Consider the following 26785-nt stretch of genomic DNA (forward strand, 5'->3'; position numbering starts at 1 on the left):
AAAAACAAACTATCACAAAATGTCAATTTTTTCAATTACTGTTCAGTTTCTTAGCTTGTATCCTCGCATGTTTTACACCTTCTTACATGAGCTCTTTATCTCACATTTAAAGGGGGGATAGCACGTGCTGGACATTAGGTGTGGCTCTATGTAAAGCCTTAAAGGTGTAAAATGCAAGTGGAGTTCAGATTTTCTGCCAATAATAGCATACTACATTAATACAAACTGCATTTTTTTGTGTAGTCAGTGAGAAGAGCAGGACAAAATATTCTGATGTCAGTGTATTGTATCACTTTCTCTTGTGATAAATGCCTGCTTTTGGTCTTTAATGAGCATTTTTCTACGTAGATATTATTGTGTATGGAGGTGATTATTTTACAAAGTATTGCCAAATCACTGTATCATCATTGTCTGGGGTTATAGTATCATATCTGGAGGTTGGGATCTTCATAATGAGTTACAAGATCTACCTGAGAAGTCATTAAAATGCAAGCAGAGCAGCAATTATTTAAAAAAAAAAAATCCTTTATCTTGCTTCAGGCTTTTCTTGAATTTCTGCTTTTTTCAAGTGATAATTAAATCAAATTAAATTCTTAAGGCATCTAAAAGTAAAACACATTTCTTCAACCACACTTGTCAGAAGGCTGTACGTGTATGTATCCAGTGATGAGGAACACAAGTGGATGTTTGTATTTGTTTTAGGAAGTCACAAGCAAAAAAAAAAAAAAGGATTACATTGAGCGTTTTCCTGTAGGAGTCAGTTGACTAACAGCCTCGCTGGCAGTTTGATGTGACAATGTCCTCACTCTTGACTTTCTTCTGTTTATGAAAATTGACCCTTTTGCCCTGAGAAATATGCTTACATCAGACAAACCTTGAATCTGTTACATTCTGGCGGTCAAGCGTCATAACTCAGGCGTAGATTTCATGTCAGCAGAAAATATATCATTAAAGCCACTAATGTAAACACTGTCCACCCCTGCCATGAGGAATTACGCTAAAAATGTGCTGAGAGGTCATTAATAATGCTCGCTCATATGCATAATCAATGTCTTGTTGGTTCTTTCGCCTTCCTTTTCCTGCAGGAGAGATGAGGAACGACCTTTACATCACACTGGAGAAAGGGGAGTTCGAGAAAGGCGGGAAGAGTGTGGCGAGGAACGTGGAAATCACCGTCTATGTGCTGGACATTGATGGACAGATCCTCAAGGTGAAGACACATGTGGCTTTTCCTACTCCTGTAGCAGACTGATGTTTGTTGTCATTAGGAGAATAGATTATTTACAGATACTAAATGCTCTTTAAGGATAGCAAATGCCTTATTTAAGCCCTTAGTTAACCCTGTTTTTTCTTATTAGTGGCTGTCTTATTTTGGAGCAAAACTCTTCAATTAAACATGGCTGACCCAGATGAGAGCTAAGTGTCTCTCCAGTGTGCTGCCCATTTCTGGTGCAGCAGTGTGACAGTCTGCCTCTGTGGTTTCCTGCGCTGCCTCGGCCTTGGATAGAAAATAGAGTCAAATATAACCCTGCTGCCACCACATGGCACGCCACCCTCAAACACACATAAACTCACATGTTAAACCTCGTCGTCCTCACTTTATTGCCATTTGTTGGGTGTGGACGGTTTACAATTCATTCATATCGTCTCTCTCTGGCATATTAAAGAGCCCCCATTATGCTTTTTGGGTTCTTCCCTTTGCTTTAGTGCGTTATAGCTTTTTTTTTTGTGCATGTAAAATGTCTGCAAACTTCCAAAGATGGAAATCCAAGCCAAAGGAAGTTAGACAACTCTGTTCCTTACCTGCCTGGAACAGCTCGTTTCAAGCCCAGGCTTTTCTTTTGTTACTTGTTTACATCATCATGTCACACATTTCCATCATGCCTGCTTGGTGGCTAGTTTGGCGAGCCACTAAAAATCAAGTTTCCTCGCAGATACTTCGACGTTGTTCCCTCACTAGAGCCACGTCTGCTAGGACCACATCCCTACCTGTACTTGTAGATCTGGGGTTTACCCAACTATCTTCGATCTAAATGGCCAGTAAGAGCAGACAGGTGTTTTAGGGAGAAGGGCCTTAAAGAGACAGGAGCTAGCATGGAGCGTTTCAGACAGAGGGTGAGAAGAGGTGCTATGAAGTTGTACTTTATGAGGAAAAAACACATACTCTTTAACCCTCTCAATCCCAAGCAGTTTCTAGTCTTTTTTTTTTTCTCCTGTCACATTTTGACTCACTGTGGGTTCATTTTTCGCTGCAAAATAGAACCCTGCAACTTTTATAAAATGGCACAACCATAGCTAGAAGTAGAGAGAACTCAAAAATGTCTGTTGTACATCATGACACCATTAGAATGTTAATAGTTATTTAAAAAAAACACGAAAGTTTAATTTCTTTGATTAATTGTTGATCACAAAAAGAATAATTTTTCAGGAGTCAGCATGTCGGACATTTTTTTTAAGTGGCCATAAGTGTTCCCAATACTGGGAAAAAAATGTTGACTCTACATGCTGTAGATATTTAGCGACTATTTAATTTGTTTTTATACTGGTCTCCTATCCGCTCTGCCTATGCACAACCTGCAGTGCAGCCAGATAGTCGCTGAGTTTTGGTCACAGGACTGCTGGTTACAGCTGAGTCAGTCAGGACTTCTCAGTTACATTGATTATAACAGAATTTTTTGTTTTTTTGCATCACAAATTACCACAAGCAACTCATTTTTGGCTACCTTTTATATGAGACAAGTGATTTTGATGATGTTTTTAAGCTCAGGTTTGGTTGTTTTTCCCAATGAAAGTCACACATTGGACTGTTAAAAATCAAATGATTCTGTCTGTGTTTGCAGTTTCTTGCCATGATAAACGGTGTGATTTTGGTGTTTTTTTTCTTTCGTTTTTCTAAACACGCCTTTCAAATCTGCCGACAGATTTTAGGGTTCAGAGGGTTAATATCCATGTGTGCTTCCAATCTGGCCCTTACCTCATCCTCAAAACCTGGACTCTCATTTCCTCTCTTTATTGTTTAATCTTTCATTTCTCCCCTCCACCTTTGCTTCACTTCACTTTCTTCTTTCTGTCCTTCAGAGTCATGTGGCTGCTGGCTCCGGTGAACCAGGTGGGGACGAGTACCACTCCCTGGTGCTGTACCACAACAACAGCCCTCGCTGGGCGGAGCAGATCAAGCTGCCCATCCCCGTCGACATGTTTCGGGGATCGCACGTCCGCTTTGAGTTCCGACACTGCTCTAGTAAGTGAGAATGGGGATTGCGGATAACCTCTATTTATCTCGGAAAGGTTAAGCGAACACATTCTCCCGAAGCTTTCACACATTTTCACACATTAGCCGCCCGAGGTGCTGCATTCTCCACAGTTGATTATCCGGGGGAAGTCGAAGATAAACAGCTGTCATCCTGCTCGTGACTCCAGCCTGCAGTGTAGCTCCATAAACATCGCTGATAAACCTGAGAATTACTCCAAATTACCTGGTCACTGTGTCTGACAGAGAGGAGTCAAGGCATTCACTCTCCCAACTGCTTGAATCTGCCAACCCTCCAGCCTCGAGCCCTCAGGCTGCTGCCCACCCCACCTCCCTCCAAACAGACAGCGTCCAAGTGAACGCTTGTTTTAGCATTTCCATAATGAGGCTAGTTTGTCCAACTTCTCGTTTCCTAATGAGACAAAACTTTAATTATGACCAAAATATCGCTCTCACTCCTTTTCACCCTCTTTCTGGGCTATGGGGAGAAGGCCGAGCCTCTTCTCTCATAACAAGCTGATATTATTATGCCAAGCTGGGAGGCAGTGTGGCTGTGTGCAGTAGATATAGTAGCCTTATTACTGCTGGCAGTGCTGGTATTGCCACCCCAGGGCTGCCTATTAAGATCCCAATTTAGGCCTGTGGTGACACCAAACTGAGGGGGCCATATAACACATATTGTTAGGGCTCTCAAACTCAGACACAACCTGCGTGTAGAAATATGATTAGCAGACACTTTATTTTCAATTAAGGCAAAAGAGGGGGAAGCTGCTTTTTTCTCTCTCTCTCTCTCTCTCTCTCTGATTATGCTTTTAAATGGTGTCTTGTTTTTTGCACTCATTATGCAGCAGCTGTAATTGTTAATTTGTTTGTGGGGAGTTCAGCGTTGTTTCTAAATGCTGTTGAAGGGAGCTGTCAACATCCGCAGTGAAATGCTTTATTATTGCTAATTTTCTGCTGATAGATTTTGGAACAATTGAACCAATTATCAGGAGACGGCGCACCTTATGATTAGCGCTGTCTGAGGAGCTGCTGCTGCTGTTTTATAAAAATGTCCCTTTATTACGGTTCAAAATCTTGAAGGACCCCATCTATCACATTGTGCTGTATAACAGAATAGAGTGTGTGTGGTAGAAAATATAACATACATCAATCTGTACCTGGTCTGCCAAGCTTAGCTAAGCCTGCTTTTCAGAGTAGCACTTAATCTTTCCTAATCTCCTCCCGCCTGAGGATGAGGACTTTATAGATGTGGAAAACTTGCCCCAAAAGCATCCACACACAACAACAACAAAAAAAAAAGCAAAAGTGTACAGTTTTGTAAGCAATAACTTTCCAAAATGGCACCAATTTCTAAGTTTAATACAGTAAAAACTTGCTTCTCCTTGGAGACACACACCAACACACACACAAAAGACTGCCTAAATGAATCGCTGGTGTTGCAGTGGAAGGAAACAGAAACACTCCTCGCGCGATGCTTTTAACTTCCTGCTGTGCACACATTAGCACTTTACAGCTAAAGCAGCAAATAAGTCAGATTACATGTGTTCATAATGCAAATTATGCCCAGAGCTTTCAGAAAGCTTCGTAAAAACACAGCAGCCAACATTAATCAGGCCCTCGAAGAGCAACTTAACAGCATCTAAAAAGTCTTGTTTTTGATGTTGTTGTTTTTTTTTTGAGTGTACTCTTTTCACATCACCCCAGCGTTATTGTGTTGTGGTGCAGCAGATGTTTGACGATATCCAACAATAGTAAAGCAGCGGTAGCTTCCTGTTGAACGAACTCATTATACATTGTGATTTTCTCGCTCAAAGGCCTTATGTGTGTCACCGAGACCTCATCAAACATTCAAAATGCTGATGTTTTGAATATTTTAAACAGGAGCTGTGAACATCCATGTTTACATGAAGTAAGAGGACTCTTCTGCTCTGACTCTACCTGATTTATTGCACACAAACTGATAGCAGGAATGTGAACCTGGGCACAGATTTACTCTAGAGTACAAGATACAAACAAGACTGGGACCCGCTCAGCAGCGCCATGAATGTTCAAAACCCAACCAGAAGAGGTCAAGAAGGGTGGCTGTGGCTCAGGTAGTAGAGCAGGTTGTCCTCCAGTCGCAAGGTTGGCGGTTCGATCTCCCGCCCCTCCACAGTCAAAGTGTCCTTGGGCAAGACGCTGAACCCGAAATTGCTCCCAATGGCAGGCAGCACCTTGTATGACAGCTCTTTCACCATTGGTGTATGAATTTGTGTGTGAATGAGTAATATGTTGTAAAGCACTTTGGATAAAAGCGCTATATAAGTGACCATTTACTATTTACCAAGAAGGCTTCTCAGCTGGAAGAAACTAGTGCAGCTAATTGAATAAAATCCCACTTTTTAAACGTATTTATGCTGCATAAAGTGAAAAGTGGAACTTGTGTTCTATATATAAAATTGTTTGTTTTGTTGCAGCCTTTGTTGGTCTATTTTGGATATCAATCTCACGTCCATGTGTTGTTGTTTGACAGCTAAAGACAAGGGAGAGAAGAAACTGTTTGGCTACTCCTTTGTTCCTCTGATGCAGGAGGATGGCAGGACTCTGCCAGATGGCACCCATGAGCTCATTATCCATAAGGTAAGACCTGCACACCCTCACTACCAAGACTTTGACTGAGCAACATGGAGTCGAATTCAGTGTGTCCTTGGCAGGATATTTGTTTTTGGCACATGCACAGTGCTGAGACATTGTACTGCAGGAATAGTCATCTTGATGTGTAATTCAATCCAAGAACTAGAAAACTGCAATTTGGAAAAAAAAAAATAAAACAAGATTTCACTGAACAGAACAACAAAGACTGTTTAGCCTGTTCATTAGTAAATTGTAGATCCTTGACACAGGTGTTGCTAAGGGTGCTTTGGATGGGATTACACCATGTATGTCATTATGTGAATCATTCCCTGCAAATAGCAAAATGCACCCATCATCTTATCATCGTGTTTGGTGCCACTGGCTCACAAACAGCTCACATCACTCTATTATAGGCTGATGGGGGCAATGAGTAATGTCCACTTACGTAACATTGTCAAGCTGTGAGCTTGAATTCAACCGTGAGTGAGTGTTAGTGTGTGTTTGCTTGTGCATGTGCAACAAACAGTTGGTACCCAGCTAGTCCGCATCTCTTTATTTAGCCTCATGTCCATTTTCTGCATTTTTACACGCTTTAAGAGACTCACACTCATCTTTTCACACATTTAGGGTTTGACACATCAAAAGTCTAAAGCAAATAAAATGACCTTTATCTGCAGTTTAAAGCTACTGCAATGCTGTCTTGGGTGTAATTCAGAATAATTGCAGACTACATGCTTTTCCTCAGCTGCAGGCGAAGGGTGTGTACATAAACCTCCGGCTCTGTGGAAGAGACAGAAACACGGAGCGCATTTTATTGGCAGCAAGACGGAACAGTGACCAAAAATCGGATTATTTATTTTGTGGTTGTCTGTAGTTTATTTCAGCAATCTATAAAAGCAAAAAAAAAAACAAAAAAAACTCCTATTTTCATTGTCATCTTTTCCTGGCAGGTTGTGAGATTTAGTGTTACCAAACCTCAAACCTGAGCCTGCCAGTTTTTTTTTTTAAGCAGACAACTTTCTTAGCCTTGTGTGTTCCCAGCGTTCCCACCGACGGGGTAAAGGCCCATTCTAATGCCAGATGGAAGTTGCTGAAAAGCTCAATGAAACTGGCATGGCCTAGTTTCTCCTCAGACCCAAAATAGACACAGAAGAATCAGTCCAAACTGTGTGGTAGCTTTGGAGCTCAAATGGCCTCAGCTGTGCATTAAGGCTGCGCATTTAAATCCCCCCAAAATAACACAATCTTTTTCTTGGCTTCTGCATTTTTAGCATTCTGACAGACTGAATAGTTGCCAACAAGGTTTTAAACTTGGGTGTTAATGTCTCCAGCATGACTGATAATCTATGATATAGTACAGAAGTATGCTTTGGTAAACCTGCTACACTTTTCTTCTCTTGTTTGCTGTTTCTGTTTCACTGGATGATGCAATGAAATGTTATGACACACTGGCATTTTAAAACTGTGAATGCAGCATTATTTCAACATTTTGATGATGTTGCTTTCTTCTACCAAACACCTACAGTGTCCGTTGACAAAAAAATGCTTTCTCTTCCTTGCAGTGCGAGGAGAACACCAACCTGGCCGACTGCTCGCGCTACCTGAAGCAGCCGTTCTCTAAGGCCAACCTGCCGTCTAACAATCAGACGCTGAAAGGCACCAAGGAGTCTTTCTGGATCACCAGCTTCCTCTGCTCCACCAAGCTCACACAAAATGGTAAACTAGACTCGGGCGTTGACATTTTTGGCCTCTCGTCCGGTGAGCTGTTTTGGCTGCTATGCCTGTACACATTTTTAATTGGAGTTAGCGTCTGCAGTGCTCCGCTATCTGCTCCTGTGTGCCTTTGCAGTTCAGTAAGTAGAGCGTAACGCAAACGTTTCCAAAGATTGCGATCTGCGCTTACAGAAAGCGCTAAGATGCCATACGTTTAGAGTCTCTTCCCCAACACTCGTCTTTGTTTATCGGTGTTATATATGCAAACATTTTTCTCTGAAAATAATCCCACATATGGCTTAAAATGGTTTCGATGTAACTCTGCACCTTTAACTCCTTTAGAGAGTGCAAACCTATGAATATGTAAATTAGGCCCACCTCTATCTCCACCCACCTCCTGCTGTTACCAGAAAACCTCTTTATGCATCACAACTGCAAGGTGTAATGCTGGAATAATTGTGCCATATGTGTTAGAGCCACAATACAAGTCGATGTGTCAGGATGCTGATGTATTTTACTAAAGCGTTAGTCATGTAAAGCCCTTTTCATTGGATATCTAACAATGTGGACGTCATCAATCCGTTAAAGTGATGGCATTTGGTCATTTAGACGTTTAGGTTAATGTTCTTCACGGCTTCAATCAGGCAAATCCAGACACCACAGTGATGGACAGAGCCACAGTAACCACATGATATTTGTAATTCACATGAGATTGGACAATACTGATGTATAATACATAATAATGCACTCATAAACCAAAGCTAAGCTAAGAGCTAACCTACCAAACTGTGCAAATAGCTAATAGCTCATCATCAAGCTCTGCAGAAGCCTGATAACGATCCTGATCATGTGAATCAGGTGTGTTGAAAGTGGGAAACATCTAAAACATGCTGGATAGGGGCTCTCGTGGACCAGGATTGGGCACCTCTGGCCTAGTCTATGTCAGATTTTCTCAATACTAAGAATTCTGTCCATGTGTGATAATAGTCTAACTACTTCTTAACCAACAGTACAACCCTGACAGCTGTGATGGAGCTCAGCACTCACAGACCATTTGGCTGCAGCTTATATTCTATGACTATGACTCAAGATTAAGAAAAGTACACAGTTCAACTTATTGTTGGATCCTGACCAATTCTCCATCCATGCATAAGATAATTTAAATATGAGATTTTATATGAGATTAATGAAGGTACAGCACAAATCTTGTTTTAGAGACGCTGATATGGATCCTGCAGCTGTCTGATGCTGCAAGTATTCAATAAACTCAGAGGGAAGACTCATTCAAAGAGCTGGAATAAACAATTTCATACACTCCATTTAACCGCCATTTATTCAATAAACGCTATTTAATAAACTCAGAGGAAAGATTTATACATACAACTGGAAGCAACAAAGTAAACTTCAGCGTCTGTTATTGTTTGGTCAAAACTAAGACTTATTTATGAGTTATTTATGAGCAAATTGAATGAGAAATATGGTTTGGTTTTTGGCACACAAACTGTGTCTTTAGCGCTGTCTGTGCTGTTTTTGGACCCATATTGATGCTGAAATGCAGAAAAAGCTTTCCGCAAATCACCTCACAGAACTCAAAGCGCAGCCACCGATTTGCGGATTTGTGCCGTGTTGAAAATTAAATGAAAAGATTGCCATCGCACCTTTTATGGAAAAGTGACCAGAGTGCTATTACAGAGATAAAACCGACACGTTCGGATGCCATCAGATTAACGGAAGAAACTGCATTTCTGAAAGGTAATAAATACTGCGAGCCTTAGGGCAGACTATGTTATCAGAGAGCTAATAATGTGTTGCTAATGTTGGGCAAAGGCTCAGAATTTCCACTTTTTCAACAAGAACTTCTCTCCTTCGTGGCTTCTCCTCTGATACGTAGAACCTCAGACAACAACAGGATCCATTCCTTAGGTTTGCTGTCTTGCTCTGTGTTTCTGCGACTGTCATCAGTACACTGCGCTTTCACTCGTGTTGTGTTTTCTAGCCAACATAATACACGATGTGGACATGCTAACAGAATGGAAAAACCACATTTTCATTAGAAGGAGTCTTTAAGAATAAAACACAGAGTGAGGTATAGGTCCAAGTGTATGAACAACTTCCAATCTGTAGATAAACTAGTAAACTTTCAGAAGTGCATGTGCAGAATGAGATGTGACGCTTCATTTATGGTGAAGAAAAAAGTCATTATCCAAAAATGAACATCAGCACTGTCACTGGCGCTTTCAAACTTTACCAGACGCTCACTGTTTTACCAGGCAACAGTATTTTCTGAATTAAAGAAAAAAAAAAAACCTGAATACATTTTTGCCTCATTAAGCAGACGGTTGAATATATAAACATAAAAGCTACAGGCACAATTTACTTGCAAAAGGCTGTTAATTTCCTGAATACATTTGATGTTGTTCTATGAATTGATTATAGCAATATGGCAGCGCTTTTTTGATTTAAGAAAAAATATTTAACGCATATTTCGGGACAGTAATAAACGCACATGCACACTAATTTACGCATAAAGTTGCAAAAAAAACATGCTTCAGGTTGAACGGAATCCAAAGAGACAGCTAAAAGACTTTCTTCTTGAGGCTTATGTTTTATTCATGCATACGTCTGGGGACTCTGGCTCAGGAAAATGACTTTTTATCTTCTTTATCCCGCCGCACTTGAAAATGTCATCATTTGTTTAGATTCGGTGGAGTTTTTAGGCTGTAATTGAAGGGTGCGATGATGCTTTGTGATCCGAGGTACATTGCTCTCCTAATTCTCTGTTTCTTTACAAACAAACAAGAGATGTGTCTTGATCTCTTCTGCTTGTTCTCTCTGTATCTCTCTTTGTCTTCCACCAGGCGACATGCTGGACCTGTTGAAGTGGCGAGCCCACCCCGAAAGGATCAACGACAGCCTCTCTAAGCTGAAGGAGATCGATGGCTCGGAGATTGTCAAAGTAGGCAATCAGATTCTCAGCTCTGAATTGCTTCTCTTTTCTGGAGTATTGAGTTTTTCTGATTTGATATCGGTCCGCATTCTTGTTAAGTTCAGCTTGAGAGAACGTCAAAAAAAAACCTTGAAAAGTTCAAGTTAACTTGATTCTGCAGCTCTGTGCTAAACTTTCTTCTTCTTCCAGTTTCTCCAGGACACCTTGGACACCCTCTTTGGTATTCTGGACGAAAGCTCCCAGAGATATGGACTCAAGGTGTTTGATTCACTGGTAAGCGCATTGTCCTAATGGTCATTTCCATGGATCTTTTTTGTTTTGTGCGAGTTTTCCTTCACACATCTGATAGTGTCGCGCAGCGAGAACAGAACCTGCTGGGGAAAGATCCAGCGATGTAACGCTTCAGAGCCTGTTGAACCAATCTCTCCCTGGTCATGCTGCACTGAGCTGATAGTACGAGGCCAGAGATCGATCTCTCTCTCTCTCTCTCTCCGTCTTACTCTCTGTCTCTGCCAGCATCTCTCTCTCGCTCTACATCGGTCTCACACTGACAAATGAACACACTCTTTCCTCTCAGCGTGGTGTTATCAATGATGAAAAGGTCTAGTGAACCGCTGCAGCCATCAAGTTTGCTTTTTGTGGGGTTTTTTTTGGGATCAATCCAGCAAGTTGGACAAGTGGACTTCTGTGGTTTGGACAAATTCAGTTCAGTGTAGAACAACTTTCACATAAAGGAGACATGAAGTTGCATGAAGAAGTAATGTGTTCAGGTCGTTAGTTTCCAAGAGTTTCTTACAGCCTTCTCTTATCTTTTCAATGTGATCTGCCACAAGTCTGAAAGAAAGAAAACTCATTAAAGTGGCAACAAAACGGGTCGCTTCCTGTTTTCCTCACAGCTGAGCAACGAGGAACAATACAGGACACAAAACTATCAACACGTCTTAGGAAATAAGAGAGGAGGAAGAAGCTCCTGGTTTGTTTTCTGGCTGCTAGCAGTAGCATTAGCAACATGGCTACGATTAACAGTCCAGCTACAGTCCAAGGCACAAACAGTAGGATTCCAATTTGAAATAAAAACCTTGATCTCAGGGCTATGATAAAGGCTGAGTATTAACTGTTGGTTGTATTTATAAACAGACACATGTTGATCTAGTAGAAATAATGCCAACTGAATGCTAGTTTTCTCAACTCCTCGAGCTCTTTCCATCAAGTGCACGTCCTTCAGAGGTTCACTATTGTTTACCTCGGTCTTTGCTGTCTTTGCTTATTTTGCGTTTCCACAGTTACTTTTGTTGTTTTTCGGAACCATAATTGAGTTTCAATTTCCAGGGAGATTTCAGTCCCGGGCGTAGACAGAATTGCCCAGTGAAAACGAGGCTTATAGGGAACTAATCTTAATTGTTGCGTAGCCATTGTATTGCTCAGTCAACATTTACTTCATAATGACAAGTGAGAGGGAAACAAACAAACTTGTCTCTTGCCAGTTTTAACACAATGTAAGTCCTTCACGTTCAGGGGAAAAAGCACCTCCATGGATAAAAGCAGAGAGAACTCAAAAATGTCTTTTGTAAAGGATAACAATGAAGTGTACAATCAGTTTTATTTGCAAAAAATGGAAAAACATGGGACCAACATGTACAATCTTGGCCCACAGGTGGTACCATTACTGGAAGAAAAAATGGTGGCACTACATGCTATAGATGATTTTGATTTGTTTCCATTCTGGTCTCTGCTCTGTGTAAACACTGCCTGCAGTTCAGCCAGAAGGTTTCTGAGTTTTTGTCACATCAATGTTGGTCACAGGCGAGTCACCTATGGCTTCCTGATGAAGCAGAGGAGCACAGAATTTATTGTTTTTTTGCAGAGTGCGGTAAATGCAAACGATTTTTGGCAATTTTTTAAAGGAGACACGTAGAATAAAAGTGTTTTCATTTAAATATCACGATTTGGAGTTTAGTTAAGTTTTCCAAAGGAACCGTTTGTCACAGATGAGTAGTTTAAGGACCATTTGAAAATTGAAAATCCAATGTTTGTTTCTATTTTAGCAGTTTCTGCCTCTGATAAATGGAGATTTGTTTTGTTTTTAAAGATAATACGTCAAGATTGATAGCTCAGAGGGTTTGTCTGTGGAGTGAAAGTTCATGATTTTATTATGTTACCTCCACTTGTGTACATTGTAAGGCCCAGGTTAGTTAAACTCATTCACTGTACACACATAGTCAGGATTGTATTTGTTAGTGGTGATCCCAAAGTTGCCAGAAAAATCACTGTTTATAAAATCTTGTTAATCTGATGGAAAGCTGTAGCCATAAAAAAAAAAAAAAAAAAAAAAACTAATTTAAATTTTCCACTCAAGGTAAAAAAATCAATAAAAAACTGGACCAAGCTGAAATAGAATATATATTTACTGTCATACACTGTGGGATGAGAGGATGTTTGTTTAACCATAAAGCTCCTCAAGACAAAAAAAGAAAGCAAACTGTAGCTTAAAGGGAACAGACTGAGCTTTCTAGAGCTAAAATTATGTCTTTCCTGTTTATTTCCAGGTCCATATCATCAACCTCCTCCAGGACAGCAAATTCCAGCACTTCAAACCGGTCATGGACACCTACATTGAGAGCCACTTCGCTGGAGCTTTGTCCTACAGGTACATGTGATGTTTCAGCCTTCGCTTCTTCTCGTGGCTGTTGAAGGCAGCACCTTGAGCACACAGTACCGCAGCCTTACCCACATATTGTATTCTAATAACACATCACAGGGGCAGGCAGGATGAGAGGCCAGCCTACGTCAATGCTGAGAGGCAGCTCTGCTCGGCTCTGTGTTTCCAGTTAGTCGCAAGAGTGAATAAAATGCCTCTGGTGCCCCCTGGCTGATGAAAAGTGAATTATAAAACTCTGCTGGCTTTTTTTTTTTTTTTTTTTTTCGCCCCTCCATCCATCACACGCATACAGAGACACATGCAGACACACATATTCACGACCTGCTGTTCTCACCGGCTGCCTTCTTCACACTCTCTGTACCTGCTAAGATATCAATGCTGTCTTCTTCTGGGGGTTTTGTTTTCAGTCTTTGCATACTCACACACACCCACCGCAGCTAGATCCATCTGCTCTAAACTCTTTGACCTGTGATATTGTTTCACGAGGAGTGTCACAACTTAATTAACACACTGAATGGGAAAACGTATGATGATTTTTTTTTTTTTGGTCTTATTAGAGCTATCTTAGGTTCTTAATAGGGAACCAGGATGTCATCCAGACCTCATTAGAATCGTCTCATTTAGTAATCTTTTTCTCCCGTATCGGTCACCAGCGTCTGATGAAGATGATCTTTCTTGACACTGAGTTTAATATCCAATATGCCCAAGAAGTTACGAGGCATTTTTTGTTGCATTTGTTGCTCATTATTGCTAAAAGTGCAGCACTTAGATCAGCTGTGTTGATGAAATAAGTGAAATAAGGTTATCTGATTTAACGTGTTGCATTATAAAGCACAGCGTTGCCTCATATATATATGCCAAATCCAGCGGGGGAAGCAATGCAGCGAGAGGTAAATGGCAATACTGAATCTGTGTGTGTGTGTGTGTTCTCCAGGGACCTGATCAAAGTGCTGAAGTGGTACGTGGACCGCATTGTTGATGCAGAGCATCAGGATCACATACAGCAGGTGCTCAAGGTGAGGCGCGCACAAAGACAAGCAGAGCGATGTTTTTTCCAGCCGCACATTCCCCACATTCAGCTGTTTTCATGGATGCACACTCGCCAAAATATACGGCGACAATTACACAATCCACACACATGCATCCAGAAACACAAACAAACAAACTTGCTCCCATCTCGCTGCCACTCCCGCTAATTTCTCTCCCCATCAGCAGCGAAACACATCGTGCCACCATTCGTTGCTCCCCTCCTCCGTCTATTACGCCACATGCAATTTTAATCAGCAGAAATGCAGTGCCTCTGGTGTCGGGAAGCCACATCACAATATTCTAATGACTCATGCAGATACACTGTCAGTGGAGCACATTGCAGCTTCTGAGCTGTGGTTTCCCATTTATCATTCACAGAATACGTTCTGCGCCAGGAGTAAATGCTCGACTGCCGTGCCGTAAATAATAAATAAGCGATACACCGCAAGCCGTGTTTGCGGTGTTTCCACATAGAAGTGATCTATAGCAAGTATTCCAACAGGTTTAATTGTGTGTCAAACGTGTGGCTTTCTGATACTTCTCTAGTAAAGAAGGAAAGCAGCTTCTTGTTGTAAAAGTTAAATAATACAAAAGTTAAGCTCAAGAATGTTTAAATTCTGCTCAGTTGTCGGATACAGTGATTAATCTACTTATTTAATTAATAAACTGTGGACACAAGAGCTACAAGTAATTACTCTTTCAAATTCTGTTATCTATAACATGTAAAATAAAGGCTGAGGGGATGTCTTTAGTCTCCGTACTTTCTCCCACGCTGTTCGTCTCTTTACAGAGGTGCAAAACTGAGCAGCAAAAACAGCAAATTCTCACAATTGTGAATCTACAATAAGCAAATGTCTTGCAGTTGTTATTAATAATTGATGAGTCAGTTTTTAATATTCTTGCTAGAGCTGTCATTTCACTGGGAGTGTGCAGCACTTTCTGCTTTCAGATAAATAGAATCATAAAACTTTGGATAAAAATGCGTCGGAGCAAAATGTGACAGTACGCTGTTCTTTAACTGGAAGGGGCTTGCTGTGCTTTTTTCATTACGCAACAAATGATAAATGTCTGTTCCTTCTGTCCTCCAGGCCAGCGAGTACATCTTCAAGTACATTATCCAATCTCGCCGGCTCTTTTCGTTGGCGACGGGAGGCCAGAATGAGGAGGAGTTCAGAGTCTGCATCCACGAGCTCTTCATGTCCATCCGCTTCTTCCTCTCACAGGAAAACAAAGGCACCAGTCCCGTCGCACAGACACAGGTGTGCATATGTGTGTGTTTGGTTGTGTTGCAACATCTGACAAGCATGAACATGTCCTGAAAACAAACGTGCATCTCTGTGTGCACATATCTGAATGTGTAAATTAGTGCCTGTTGGTGCTGGTGCACCACATCGTGTTTTCTTTCTCGAGGACTCCTGGTAATGCAGCTGTGATAGGTGAGAAATTGGCTGTAATTGAATTTCACGCTGCCGGAGGTTCTGGAGTCGGAATAGGAGTTTCTGCGGCAGCTTTTCCTTTACCGGTGGGAGGTCTGCACAGCAGGGCAGCCGCCTTCACTGATTTCTAACAAGACCAAAACAAACAAGCTAAAGACTGCAGAGATAATTCTAATTACACACCAGAAACAGATGCTTGTGTGGTTGAGTCTTTGGAAATACCTATATTTGTGCCTCTGTGGTACGTGTATGTGCATCTGTGCTGTCCATTTGCTCCTTTGCCTTCTCTATGCATGATAATCCATTTAACTCTCCCATGTGGACTGTGAACATGTGTTTCCTTTTCATATTTCAACAATTAGAGCAATCTGCAGCACTCATTAGACTGACAGAAAGAGTTGTCAGAACCAGAAATGCTGTTCCTTGCAGTCACTTTTAGTAATTTAGTAATTGTTTTACCTCTCTTTGAGGCTGCTAGAATCATATTTACAGAGTAGCATTAGCTATTCCAGTTGTGTTCAGTCCGTGCAGTCTGAAAAGCTCTGTTTCATCCCTCCACTGACTCCTGATCTGGTTTAATCTGTATTCTCAACACAACAATAGCTGTGGGAGGATGCAGGTCAGGCTAATGCTAATCCCTGTTAATCTGTCACATGTGGCGCACACACTGGCCAACATACACAATTACACACACACAAGCACATAAACAGTAAAACTGTACACAAACAGACATGATTAAGTAAGAATTCCTGCACTCATGGACGTTGGCTCGAGGACCAGGTGATAAACACAGGGTCTCTCAGATTTGATTTGTTTTAACTATGTCATGAACAGAGCAGTCAGAGAGCTGCAAGCTGGCATGTGAATAAAAAAATCTCTATTTGCATCATTTAAAATCAATTTTATATTGCAAAAAAGTAAAAATGCAAAAAAATGCTTCATGGTTGCGTCAAGGAGCACAGAATTTTTTTGTTTTTTACAAAATGTGGCAAAGAATGAAGTGATTTTGATGAATTGTCGCACTTTAAAGCTCAGATTTGGGTAATTTTACTGAAACATTGGTACATCACAAAGTTGTTCAAGGACTGTTTGGAAGTTAAAAATCTGAAGTTCTTTCTGTTTTTAGTTTCTGGCTCATTGATGATTTTTTTATTTTTTTATTTTTTGTTTTTGAAGATAACAAACAATACCACTGAATGTGTCCAACCCAGAAACTCTCTCAATGAATAGTTCCTACCAAGGAGCCCTAAATAATTATCAGCCCTGTGTGGCTCCATCTAAACAGGCCATTTCTCAAAAGAAAAACCTTTAACAGTGAAACAGCTTCCATCTTCTTGGAAAAAAATTGAAGGTAAAGAGAAAAAAAAGAGTGACACAGTGGGGCACCGCTCGAGATTTTTGTAATCTTCATCTTTCAACTGTGAAACGAGAATCTGACAGAACTCGACAGGAAGAAAGATGATCTGACGGCGAGCCACGAACAGGTGACGGACAGCAGTCCCAGCGGTCCTTCAATTTAATCCACATAATCCCTGTCTGCCAGAGTTTCAACCAAATCCAGTCCAGGCCAGTGATGCAGGGCAGAATAGTTAATATTTACTTTTGTATAAATATAAATCGAGTTATTGTTGCGTATTCGAGCTGCAGGGTAGCTCAGTAGGTAGCACCGTTGCCTCGCAGCAAGAAGGTCACCGGTTCACATCCCGGTGAGGACACCTAGTATCTTTCTGCGTGGAGTTTGCATGTTCTCCACGTGCAGCGTGGGTTCTCTCTGGGTTCTCCGGCTTCCTCCTACACAGTCCAAAACCATGTTGAGGTTAATTGGTGATTCTAAATTGTCCGTAGGTGTGAATGTGAGTGTGCTTGGTTGTCTAAGTGTAGCCCTGTGATAGACTGGTGACCTGCCTTCACCCTAAGTCAGCTACAAGACTCAACGAGATCTTGAGTAGTGAGCTCTCCGAAGCCCCTGTCGATTTGTCACTTCCAAGCTTTACCCTTTGAGCTTCACAGTACCTCCAGATCACAGTGAAGTTTCCTATAAGAATTGTACAAAGAAATTACATATACTGTATGTTATGTAATACTGATTTAGAGGAAGATGTACTGAAGATTCAGAGAGACGTACTGTATATATACATCCATGCATATCCACATCCTAAAATGCTCTCTGTAGTATATGGTATATGGTTTTGGCTGCTCAGTAAGGTGATTCCTTTGAAAGAGAAATTATTTTGAAGATAACAGTTGTTGCCTGTTTGATTTAGCTTCTACGTGATCCCTCCTTTCTGCCCAGGCGGTGTTTCTACGAACGTTCCCGGCAGTTTACGGCGAGCTGCTGAAGATCTTCACCGTGCGGGAGGTGGCCGGGTTCGTCAGGGAGACGCTGAGCAGCCTGCCGACCACCATCCACGCCGACTGCCCCCTGGAGGCCATCAAGCTGCAGTGCATTGCCAAGACTGTGGAGAGCCAGCTTTACATCAACCCAGGTAAAGACACGCGTACACAAACATGCGCGCTGGTTTGTGTACGCTCTGAAATGTGTACACAATTATCGCTTGTACTCACACTGGGAACCCGGGGCAGAAGGATTTGTGAGAAAACACACAAAAAAAGGGCATTGCATACAGATTACAAGCACACAGCAAAAACAAACAGCAGCGAGGGAAACAAACAGATTTGACCAAGTGGATTCATTGTGGGGGTGTTATTGTAGCAAAACTATTTGTAAATGTGTATGGAGAGTTGTGTGTCTGTAGTGACATTTGTGAATGTGTAAGAAGATTTGTAAAAGATTCGTCAATGCGTACAAAGATATTAATAGATGAAAAGTCTAGCTATTTGGTTACAAGTGCAGGAAATACAGACAAATCATCAGTTGCAAGTCAAGCGGGCCTCACAATTGGTTGTCTTTTTACACATGACTTCTGCAGTGAGAGACTTATGTCTGTAACTTTAGGGTTTCTGTGTTCTGAGCCCAGACTCACAGGCTCATTATTTCTGGCTGCGTACCATTCTGCTGCTCTGTATCTCAGTAGTTATGCTGCCTGCGAGCCATCATGAAACTTTTTGCTCAGTGACCCACAAACTTAGCAAATTTAGCTTGTTCACATATACCAGACAATGTCGTGTGCTCTCAAACACTCTGGGGGATAGCGCCACCTGATGACTTGCAGGCGGCATAGCTACTGAGGCACAGGGTGACATGCAGCCAGAATGAACGAACCTGTGAGTCTGAGCTCAGGGCAAAGAAAACCTGAAATTACTGATACAAATCTCTCATGTCAGAGGTGGTGCAAAAGTCATGTGTAAAAAGATAACCAAATGAGAGGCCCGCTTGACTTGTAACTGATGATTTGTCTGTATTTCCAACACTTGTAGCCAAATACTGAGACTTTTAATCTATTAATATCTTTGTACGCATTTACAGATCTTTGTATGCATTGACAAATCTTTCTACACGTTCACAAATCTCACTACAGACACACGACTCTCTATACACATTTACAAGTAGTTTTGCTACAATAATACCCCCATAATTCATGCACAAAATACAGAAAATGATCAATAATACTTTGCTTGTTTGTCTTGCAGTTTGCACAAACAGGCTGTTAGTCTTTGATTGGCTGTGTTCTCCTACGGTGCAGTCATTCGAGAACACACCTTGGCTAATAGTTACCCTACAGTGAACCGAACTCCTTGCCATTAAATAGTTCTTAATAAAGGCTTTGTGCTGAAGCAAATTACTGTGTCAGTGTTTTATTTCCGGCACGCTCCCGAAGTCTACAGGGAGCAAGAAGCACATCCCTCATGCAAATCACATTAATGCTTCGTAAGGAATTACATTAGGTACACTTAATAATATTAAAGAAGCGACTTGTGAGCATGAAAGCAGAGCAGAAACGAAATGAAAAGTGATGAAAATTGTTTCTGTTTTCTTTTACCGCTTGGTGTTTTCCTTTCATACGTCATTATGTCTTTGATGTGTGACAGCTGTTTGTGTTGCAGAATCACGATGCATCCTGTTGCCGGTGGTGCTGCGAGTCCTCCATGCCCACATGCAGGAGCAGAGAGACCTGGTCATGTGCGCTCGCATCCTCACCAGTATGCTGTCTCTCATCAAGAAGGAGGAAAACGGCAGCGCGGTGAGCAATACGCTGATAACTGAGCGCTATTATACCAGCCGCCCCTCTTATCCTTAAACCCTCTGAACCCCAAAGACCTCCAGCAGGTATGAAAGGCACGCTGTCTTTCAAAAAACATCTCCAAAATTACACAATTTATCAGAGCCAGAAATTGTAAAAACGGAAACACTCCAGGGGTGTGCAAAAACCACATTCTGTAAAAAGCACAAAAAAATTCTGCACTGCTTGGCACAACTGTGAAGCCATTACTGACTCGGCTGCAACCAACACATTAGTGACAAAAATTCAGAAACTTTTCGGCTCAACCGGGCCGAACTGCAGACTGTGTTTGAGCAGAGCAGATAGAAGACATACATGGAAACAACAACATGTAAATAGTAAAACATCTATAGTATGTAGAGTGACTTCCCCCCACCTTCAGTATAGTTAACACCTGTAGGCACTTGAAAAAATGTTGGACATGGATCCTTAGTTGTTTTTGTAGAATAAATAAGCAAAGAATTCTACTTTAACCTTTGCTTTTTGTGTGATCGATGGTATTATGTCATCGTAACTGTAACTGCGTCATATTGCACAGAAAACATTTCTTAGTTCTCTCTATTTCTAGAGGTCCAGGACTTTAGATGGCAGTGAAATATGAGCCCAGAGTGAATAAAAATGTGACAGGAACAACATTACACAGAAACTGTTTGGGGTTCAGAGAGTTAAAGAAGCAGTTCAGGGTTTAAGGAAATATACTTCTTGGATGAGGAGGCTGATATATCTGTACAGTAGACATAAAGCTGCAGGTTGTAGCTGGTTAGCTGTCCTTAGCATAAACACTTGAACAGATAGTACAACAACAGATAGATACACTATGTCTCTTTCCTTTAGGAGGTTATTATAGCTGCTTTTTTTTCTGCAGGCCCAAAGTCCACACCAAAGGTAGTTATTCTCTCCCACAGAAAATGCTGCTCCTTGCCAACTGGAAACAGCTTATTTAAGATCCGAGGTTTTTGTTTGTTTGTTTTAAATTTGCTTCACCGTGTCACATATCTGCATACCTCACTTTTGTCGATCCAGCTGACCCATCAGATCACACCCATCAGCTGAACCGGAGTGTTTTAAACAGAAAGTGAAAGAGGTGCTGCACCAATGTAAAGTTTTAGGGAAATAAACACGAACATAAAGCATTGGAAACATATTGAAATAGACCCCAAATGTAAAATTATAAACCTGCAAATAAGCGCAGTGCATAAAAATGACAAGTTGAAGAACTGTGCTTGTCTTTTTCCAGCTTTTGTGACTATTTTTCTCATGATTAGGGAAACAAAGAAGCACAGAGTTCATAATTGTAATTTTATTGGAGACTATTGTTGTGCTGTTCCCTGGCCTTGGCTAAGTCACTTCCTGAAGTATTGTCTCTCTAAGAAACCACAGAATCCAATTGTTAAATATTTAATGATAGAGGATCTGGAAAGCCAAGTTGTTGTTTTTAGCCTTTTATTACTTTAAGCTTTGTTTAACCAGGAAAAGTCTCGTTAAGATCGAGAATGTCCTGGACAAGACAGCCAGCCATACATATACACGATGATGTTTACATATATATTCGTATGATTCTCGTCTTTAAGCTAAGCTAATTGGCTGCAGCCTCATATATCATATATATCAAATGCACCAAACACAGTTACAGCATGACTTAATACTTCAGCAGTGTCTTGTGCGGCTGCGATGAATTCCCTCTTCTGTTTTACAAGACTGTGCTCGAGAATTACGGCCATTGTAACTGGAAAATAACTTTAAAGCAAGTCAAAGCTGCAGGAATTAGTCATACAGCAGTTTCCTTGCCAACGCATTGCAATAGCAGATTGCTTTGTTGTGTGTATATGGTCAATTAGTCTTGGTAACAGGGACTTTGGCAGCTGTGCAGTTCAGTAATGAGACCCATCAATTTAGCAATGGGCATTGTCGAAGTGGCAGTCACTTTGAGCTGCGTGCGCCCCGTGTGTGTTTGCGCGCGTGTGTGTAGCAGCTCAGGTTGCCTTGGCTCGCACTGTTCGCTGCCAGAGGGGCAGCTAGTGGTAAAGGCGCCCAGTAGGACACACACTCACACACAAACTGGCACCATATCTAAAGGGAAGTGACAGCAGTGGCAGCCAATGCGCCAGTGAGGCTCCTTCTCATTATCACTCCGTCCAAGACCTGTCTGTCTTGTCAGGAGGAAAGACTGGAGGGAGATGCCACCGCGCACACACACACACACACACACATAGAGTTTATCCGCCACTCTCTTTGAGTTGCTTTTAATCTTTAACTGTCTCTTTTCTCCTTTGTGTTCCACCTCCTTTAAATCTCCTCGATTCTCCTCGTTCCGCGTGAACTTTTTCCAGTTTCAAAAATGTTCCTCGTAACCCTGAAACTTCTTATTAGTCCCCGCACTGGTTTTCGAGACTCATTAAAACCGTGATGAAAATAAAATTACAGAACGGGGCGTGCAGAACTCGGGCTCTGAGGCAGAATGACGTCGATTATGGTTCAAGGTTGTGCTGGCGGAACAACACAAAAAGTATGCAAATTATGAAGGGAAACTTTATTCATGTAATTCTTGTGGAGGAATAAAGTAAGTGTTTAAATCTCAAGGATAACCCTGACATTTTAGATGCAGGTTTTAACTAAAAGAAAAAAAACTCTTTTGCTTGTATGCTGAATGTTAATACTCTCTCAATGTAAAGTGTCACCTGTGATTCATTTTCGAGTTTTCTCTGTCGTGCAGGAGCCTGTGGTGTCTGAGGAAGTGGAGCTAATTGTGGAAAGCCTGCTGGGAGTTTTACTGCGGACCATCCTGGAAATTAGCAACCGGCCTCAGCCTGCCGGACCTGCCATGAGACTACAGTTCCAGGATGTCACTGTATGTGTGTTTGTACTGTACGCTACGTGCCAGTCCGCCCGTGTGCCTGATATTGTAAATTGTTTTGGGACTTAACAAATCGTACAAGAGTAATTAGAGATTTCAAATTGAGTCGCTTCCGTGGCGACTCTAATTCCACCAACGTTAATAATATTAATGGCAATAATTAAGATTTATAATGCAACACAGCACGGAAGGGGGGAGGATACAGCGAGGTGGAAAATAACGAGATCATCGCCGTCACTTGGTGATGATGGAAACTCGAGGAGGTGGAAGGTTTTTACCGGTTGCCATTAGAGGTTAATAGAGGACATGTTGTAGATTTGCAGCAAAGGAAGCGCCATAATTTATAAACTTCTGTTTTTTCTCAGCGTGGTTAGGAAAGAAAAAAAATCACAGCTTTGACGAGGATCAAAAGACAAATATTTTGACCAATTCAGATCAGTTATGTTGCCATGCCTCCTACTTGACTGCCTCCTACACACATTTTAAACCTCAGTAATGCAATTAACGTAATGATTTATGGTGCCCTTAAACGCACCACAACACGAACTCTCACACAAACTTTGCCTCATACTCTCTCCTTATATGTTGTCCTGTCAGGGGGAGTTTGTGGCATGTTTGTTGGCCCTCCTGCGACAGATGAGTGACAGACATTACCAGCAGCTGCTGCAGGCGTTCAGCAACAAAGACGACCTGAGGGTAAGACTGCCACATCCATCTCCCTCCCTCCCTCCCTCCAAATCTGTTTGGGTGAGGCAGGGCTTCTGTTATGTTGATCGTGTGTGAAGGTGAATCTTAAAGTGAAACCAAAATTACAATAAATAGTAGCTGATGTATATTTTATGTCCACCCACACCATTAAAGCTGACCGCAGGCACACTGAAATAATGAAAGGAAAATAATTTTAAATGTATTCTTGATTAATTGTATCACAGTAGAATGCATTTATTTTTGTTTTTTTTCCCTACAACATTTCTACTCACTGTGGGCTCATTGTTCACGAAGTCCTGCACCTCTATGGAAACAGTACAACAAGACTTTCTGTGTAAACACTGCCTGCAGTTCACCTGAGAAGTCCCTTTGTTTTTTTGTGACATGACTGTTGGTCATAGTGGAGTCACTCATGGCTCCACAGTTGTGTGGAGCAGTGCAGAATTTTTTGTTTTTCACAGATTCCTGTTAAAGGAAATGGTTTATTTTTTGGCAAATTTAATGCAACATATAGAATTAAACCATTTTGATGTAATGTAATGATTTTAAGCTTCGATTTGGGTCACTTTGGGCAGTAAGTAGTTCAAGGAGCATCAGAAAGTTGGAAATGGGAAACGCTATCTATTTTTCCAGCGTCTTTCTATGACATATGGTGTCATTTTCCTAATTTTTTAAAGATAAAATGTTTTTCAAACCCGCTGGTGCCTTTTGGGACTCAGAGGGTTTAAACTCATTACATTTGTAGACATTTCTGAAGCATATTTTCAAACTGTGAATGTGATTATTTGTCTCTGTGTACCTAAAAAAACATATATACAGTCACACTTAACATGCATCCATTAACATTACTTCTATATATTTTATAACCTGTATATATACTACATTTTCATTCATGGCCATTCTTTTAACTGCTTTTGAATGTCTATATACGTGAAGGCATGTCAATATAAGACAATAAAGACTATGTTCTATTGTAATAGTGCAGATCTACAAGATCAGCAGGGACAGGTTAGGGAGTGAAGAGCAGGTAAGTGGAAACAGAAGAAGAGGGACGGGAGAAGTTAATGAAGGTCACTTCAGTGGGAAGAAAACAAAGTTGATTTTTAGTATGATTGTCAGACATAGTTGAAATGTTGGACAGTCTTGATAATTGAAAGTAGTTGTTTGATATCAGAGGCGTGCAGGATTCTTAGTCTTAGGCTTTGAATAAAACACAAAGTGAAATATTGGTGTGCTTATAGGGGCATGGAGTCTCCTTGTTATGTAAAGTTTGAAGTATTTCTAGCAGGAGAAGGTCTGGTGGTGAGTTTCAGGTCACATCAAGGAAAGCAGCTCCTCCTTTAGTCTCCAAAAACACATTTAAATTGTCTTCTGACTGCTCACATCTATCCTTTTAGTTTCTTTGTTGTTTTCTCCGAGTGACCCAAAAAGATCTCTTTGCAAATTTACAGCTGTGAGACAGAGTCATTAATCATTAACCTGCTTTTTTTTGCTGCTTTTCGCACTGTTTATATTGAACTGAATGGCACCTGAGCAAGCTAGATTTGAGATGGAGCTCGGAGTCGACCGTTTCAGCACCATGGAGAGAGGCACAAAATGAAGTCGCTGTGCTCCAATTTCACACTGCATACTAAACTTAAGCAGATTTTCAGTGTCTTCGCACTGTGAAAGGGACAAAATGAAGTCTAAAGAGTAACGGTGCATGCAGAAAGGAGATGGAAGAGAGAGAGGGGAAGAAAAAAAAAACTCAGGGAGGATGTTGGTGAAATGGCTACAGGAACACTTCAGAAGGTTTTGTGGAAATGTTTCAGCTCAAAAATACTGCGCAGATTGGTAATTTTACCTTGCAAATTGGGACCATTATAACAGGAACATAACTTTAAAGCAAGCTGCAGGAATTAGTCATAGAGCAGTTTCCTTGCCAACACGTTGCAGGAGCAGATTGCTTTGTACACGGTCTCTGTGTTGTTTAGTTGACACCCACATTGGATCATTTCACCTCTATATGTGTGTATTTCTTGCATCCAAAGTCCAAAAGCAGTTCTACAACAAGTATAGAATGTACTATACCATCCTTAACCTCTCTGTTCTTCCGTTGAACTCTTGTTAACACAGATATCTTTTAATGATTTGTATTAAGAGACTGAACCAGGGAGCTTTAACACACATTTAGCATTACCTGTATGTACACATTTCTCCTGAGTTTCCACCAATAACATGTCTGCCGTGTGTGTGTGATTGTGTTCCAGGACTTCCTTCTTCATATCTTCACCGTCTTCAGGATCCTGATCCGACCAGAAATGTTCCCCAAAGACTGGACTGTCATGCGATTGGTCACAAACAAGTAAGACCAAACACATGCGTGCAGAACATAAAAAACAGTAAGAAGACTGGAATGATGAAAGACAAGAAACAAACAGAAGCCTTTTCACATCGTGTGCATCTTGCAACAGGTGGCAAAAAATCTGTTTGACATAGTTTAGATTAGTGTTGTATAAAGAACATTAGCTTTCTCCTCTGAACAGCCTGTTGTGAAAGTCCTTTATTAGATCCATTTTTAAGAAGTTAGCGAAAGCCTCCCATGTTCCCAGAATGTGGATTTCAGGTTTCAGCTCAAAATACTGCCCAGATTGTTGATTTTACCACATAATCGAATATGGATAGTGTCTGTAGCTTTAAATCCAGGGTGGAGGGCTACTCCTTCCTCCCTTCTCCCCACTTCCCTGTCTCACTCTCTACTGTGCTGTCAAATAAAGGCAAAAGGGCCAAAAAATAACTTTAAACAACAACAACAAAAAAATCCAGGGTGGAAAATGGTCTAGCAATTATTAAAAAATAAATTAATAAAATAAAATAAAGGACACACTATTGTGACTACACATGTTTAATGCAATGTATTTTTTTAAAACAACAACAACAACAACAACAACAACAAAAAATGATTGTAGGCTTGTGTTTCATTTTCTCTCAAACTACCAAATCTAATGTTAAAGCTACATTTTTAAAACTACCAAAAGTCAGGAAGTTTATAAACATCTGTAAATCTTGTGTCGACGTTTGACTGACAACAGTGTATTGCAGTGGCTAATTTTGCTACAAATTATGAGCAAGTCCTTTTGGAAAGTCTGCAAACAACAGGCTGCGAACCTGAACAGCTCATTCAGAAACACAGTTTCTGATCAATGGAGAAAGGACAGATATGTTCTGGGTTTCTAGACACACTGGAAACGTGCAATTTTGTTCAAAAAGCATAATACGGCCCCTTAAATGCACTTTCTGAATCATGTACTGCTGAAGCGGGATTAGAAAAAGATGAGTAATATTTTTTTCAAAATTGCCAACATCCCCCCCAAAAAGAAGAATAAAGTTACTGTTTTTCCAAAGGTATAGGG

General features: G+C 41.0%; 1 protein-coding gene across 2 annotated transcripts in view; it reads left to right on the forward strand.

Annotated features, from left to right (window-relative positions):
• The window catches only part of dock4b (dedicator of cytokinesis 4b), a 132418-nt gene that overhangs the window by 70496 nt on the left and 35137 nt on the right, over positions 1–26785 (forward strand). For both annotated transcript variants that reach the window (XM_008296880.1, XM_008296881.1), the window contains exons 14-27: positions 1086–1210; positions 3079–3241; positions 5766–5872; positions 7429–7582; positions 10438–10535; positions 10716–10799; positions 13073–13173; positions 14120–14201; positions 15303–15473; positions 17944–18136; positions 19656–19792; positions 22545–22679; positions 23283–23381; positions 25643–25737. In XM_008296880.1, coding sequence (XP_008295102.1) covers positions 1086–1210; positions 3079–3241; positions 5766–5872; positions 7429–7582; positions 10438–10535; positions 10716–10799; positions 13073–13173; positions 14120–14201; positions 15303–15473; positions 17944–18136; positions 19656–19792; positions 22545–22679; positions 23283–23381; positions 25643–25737 — 1744 coding nt within the window. The remainder of the gene's footprint in view (positions 1–1085; positions 1211–3078; positions 3242–5765; positions 5873–7428; positions 7583–10437; positions 10536–10715; positions 10800–13072; positions 13174–14119; positions 14202–15302; positions 15474–17943; positions 18137–19655; positions 19793–22544; positions 22680–23282; positions 23382–25642; positions 25738–26785) is intronic.

Source organism: Stegastes partitus, unplaced genomic scaffold (assembly GCF_000690725.1).
Source record: "Stegastes partitus isolate 25-593 unplaced genomic scaffold, Stegastes_partitus-1.0.2 Scaffold1160, whole genome shotgun sequence".
Taxonomy (NCBI): Eukaryota; Metazoa; Chordata; class Actinopteri; family Pomacentridae; genus Stegastes; species Stegastes partitus.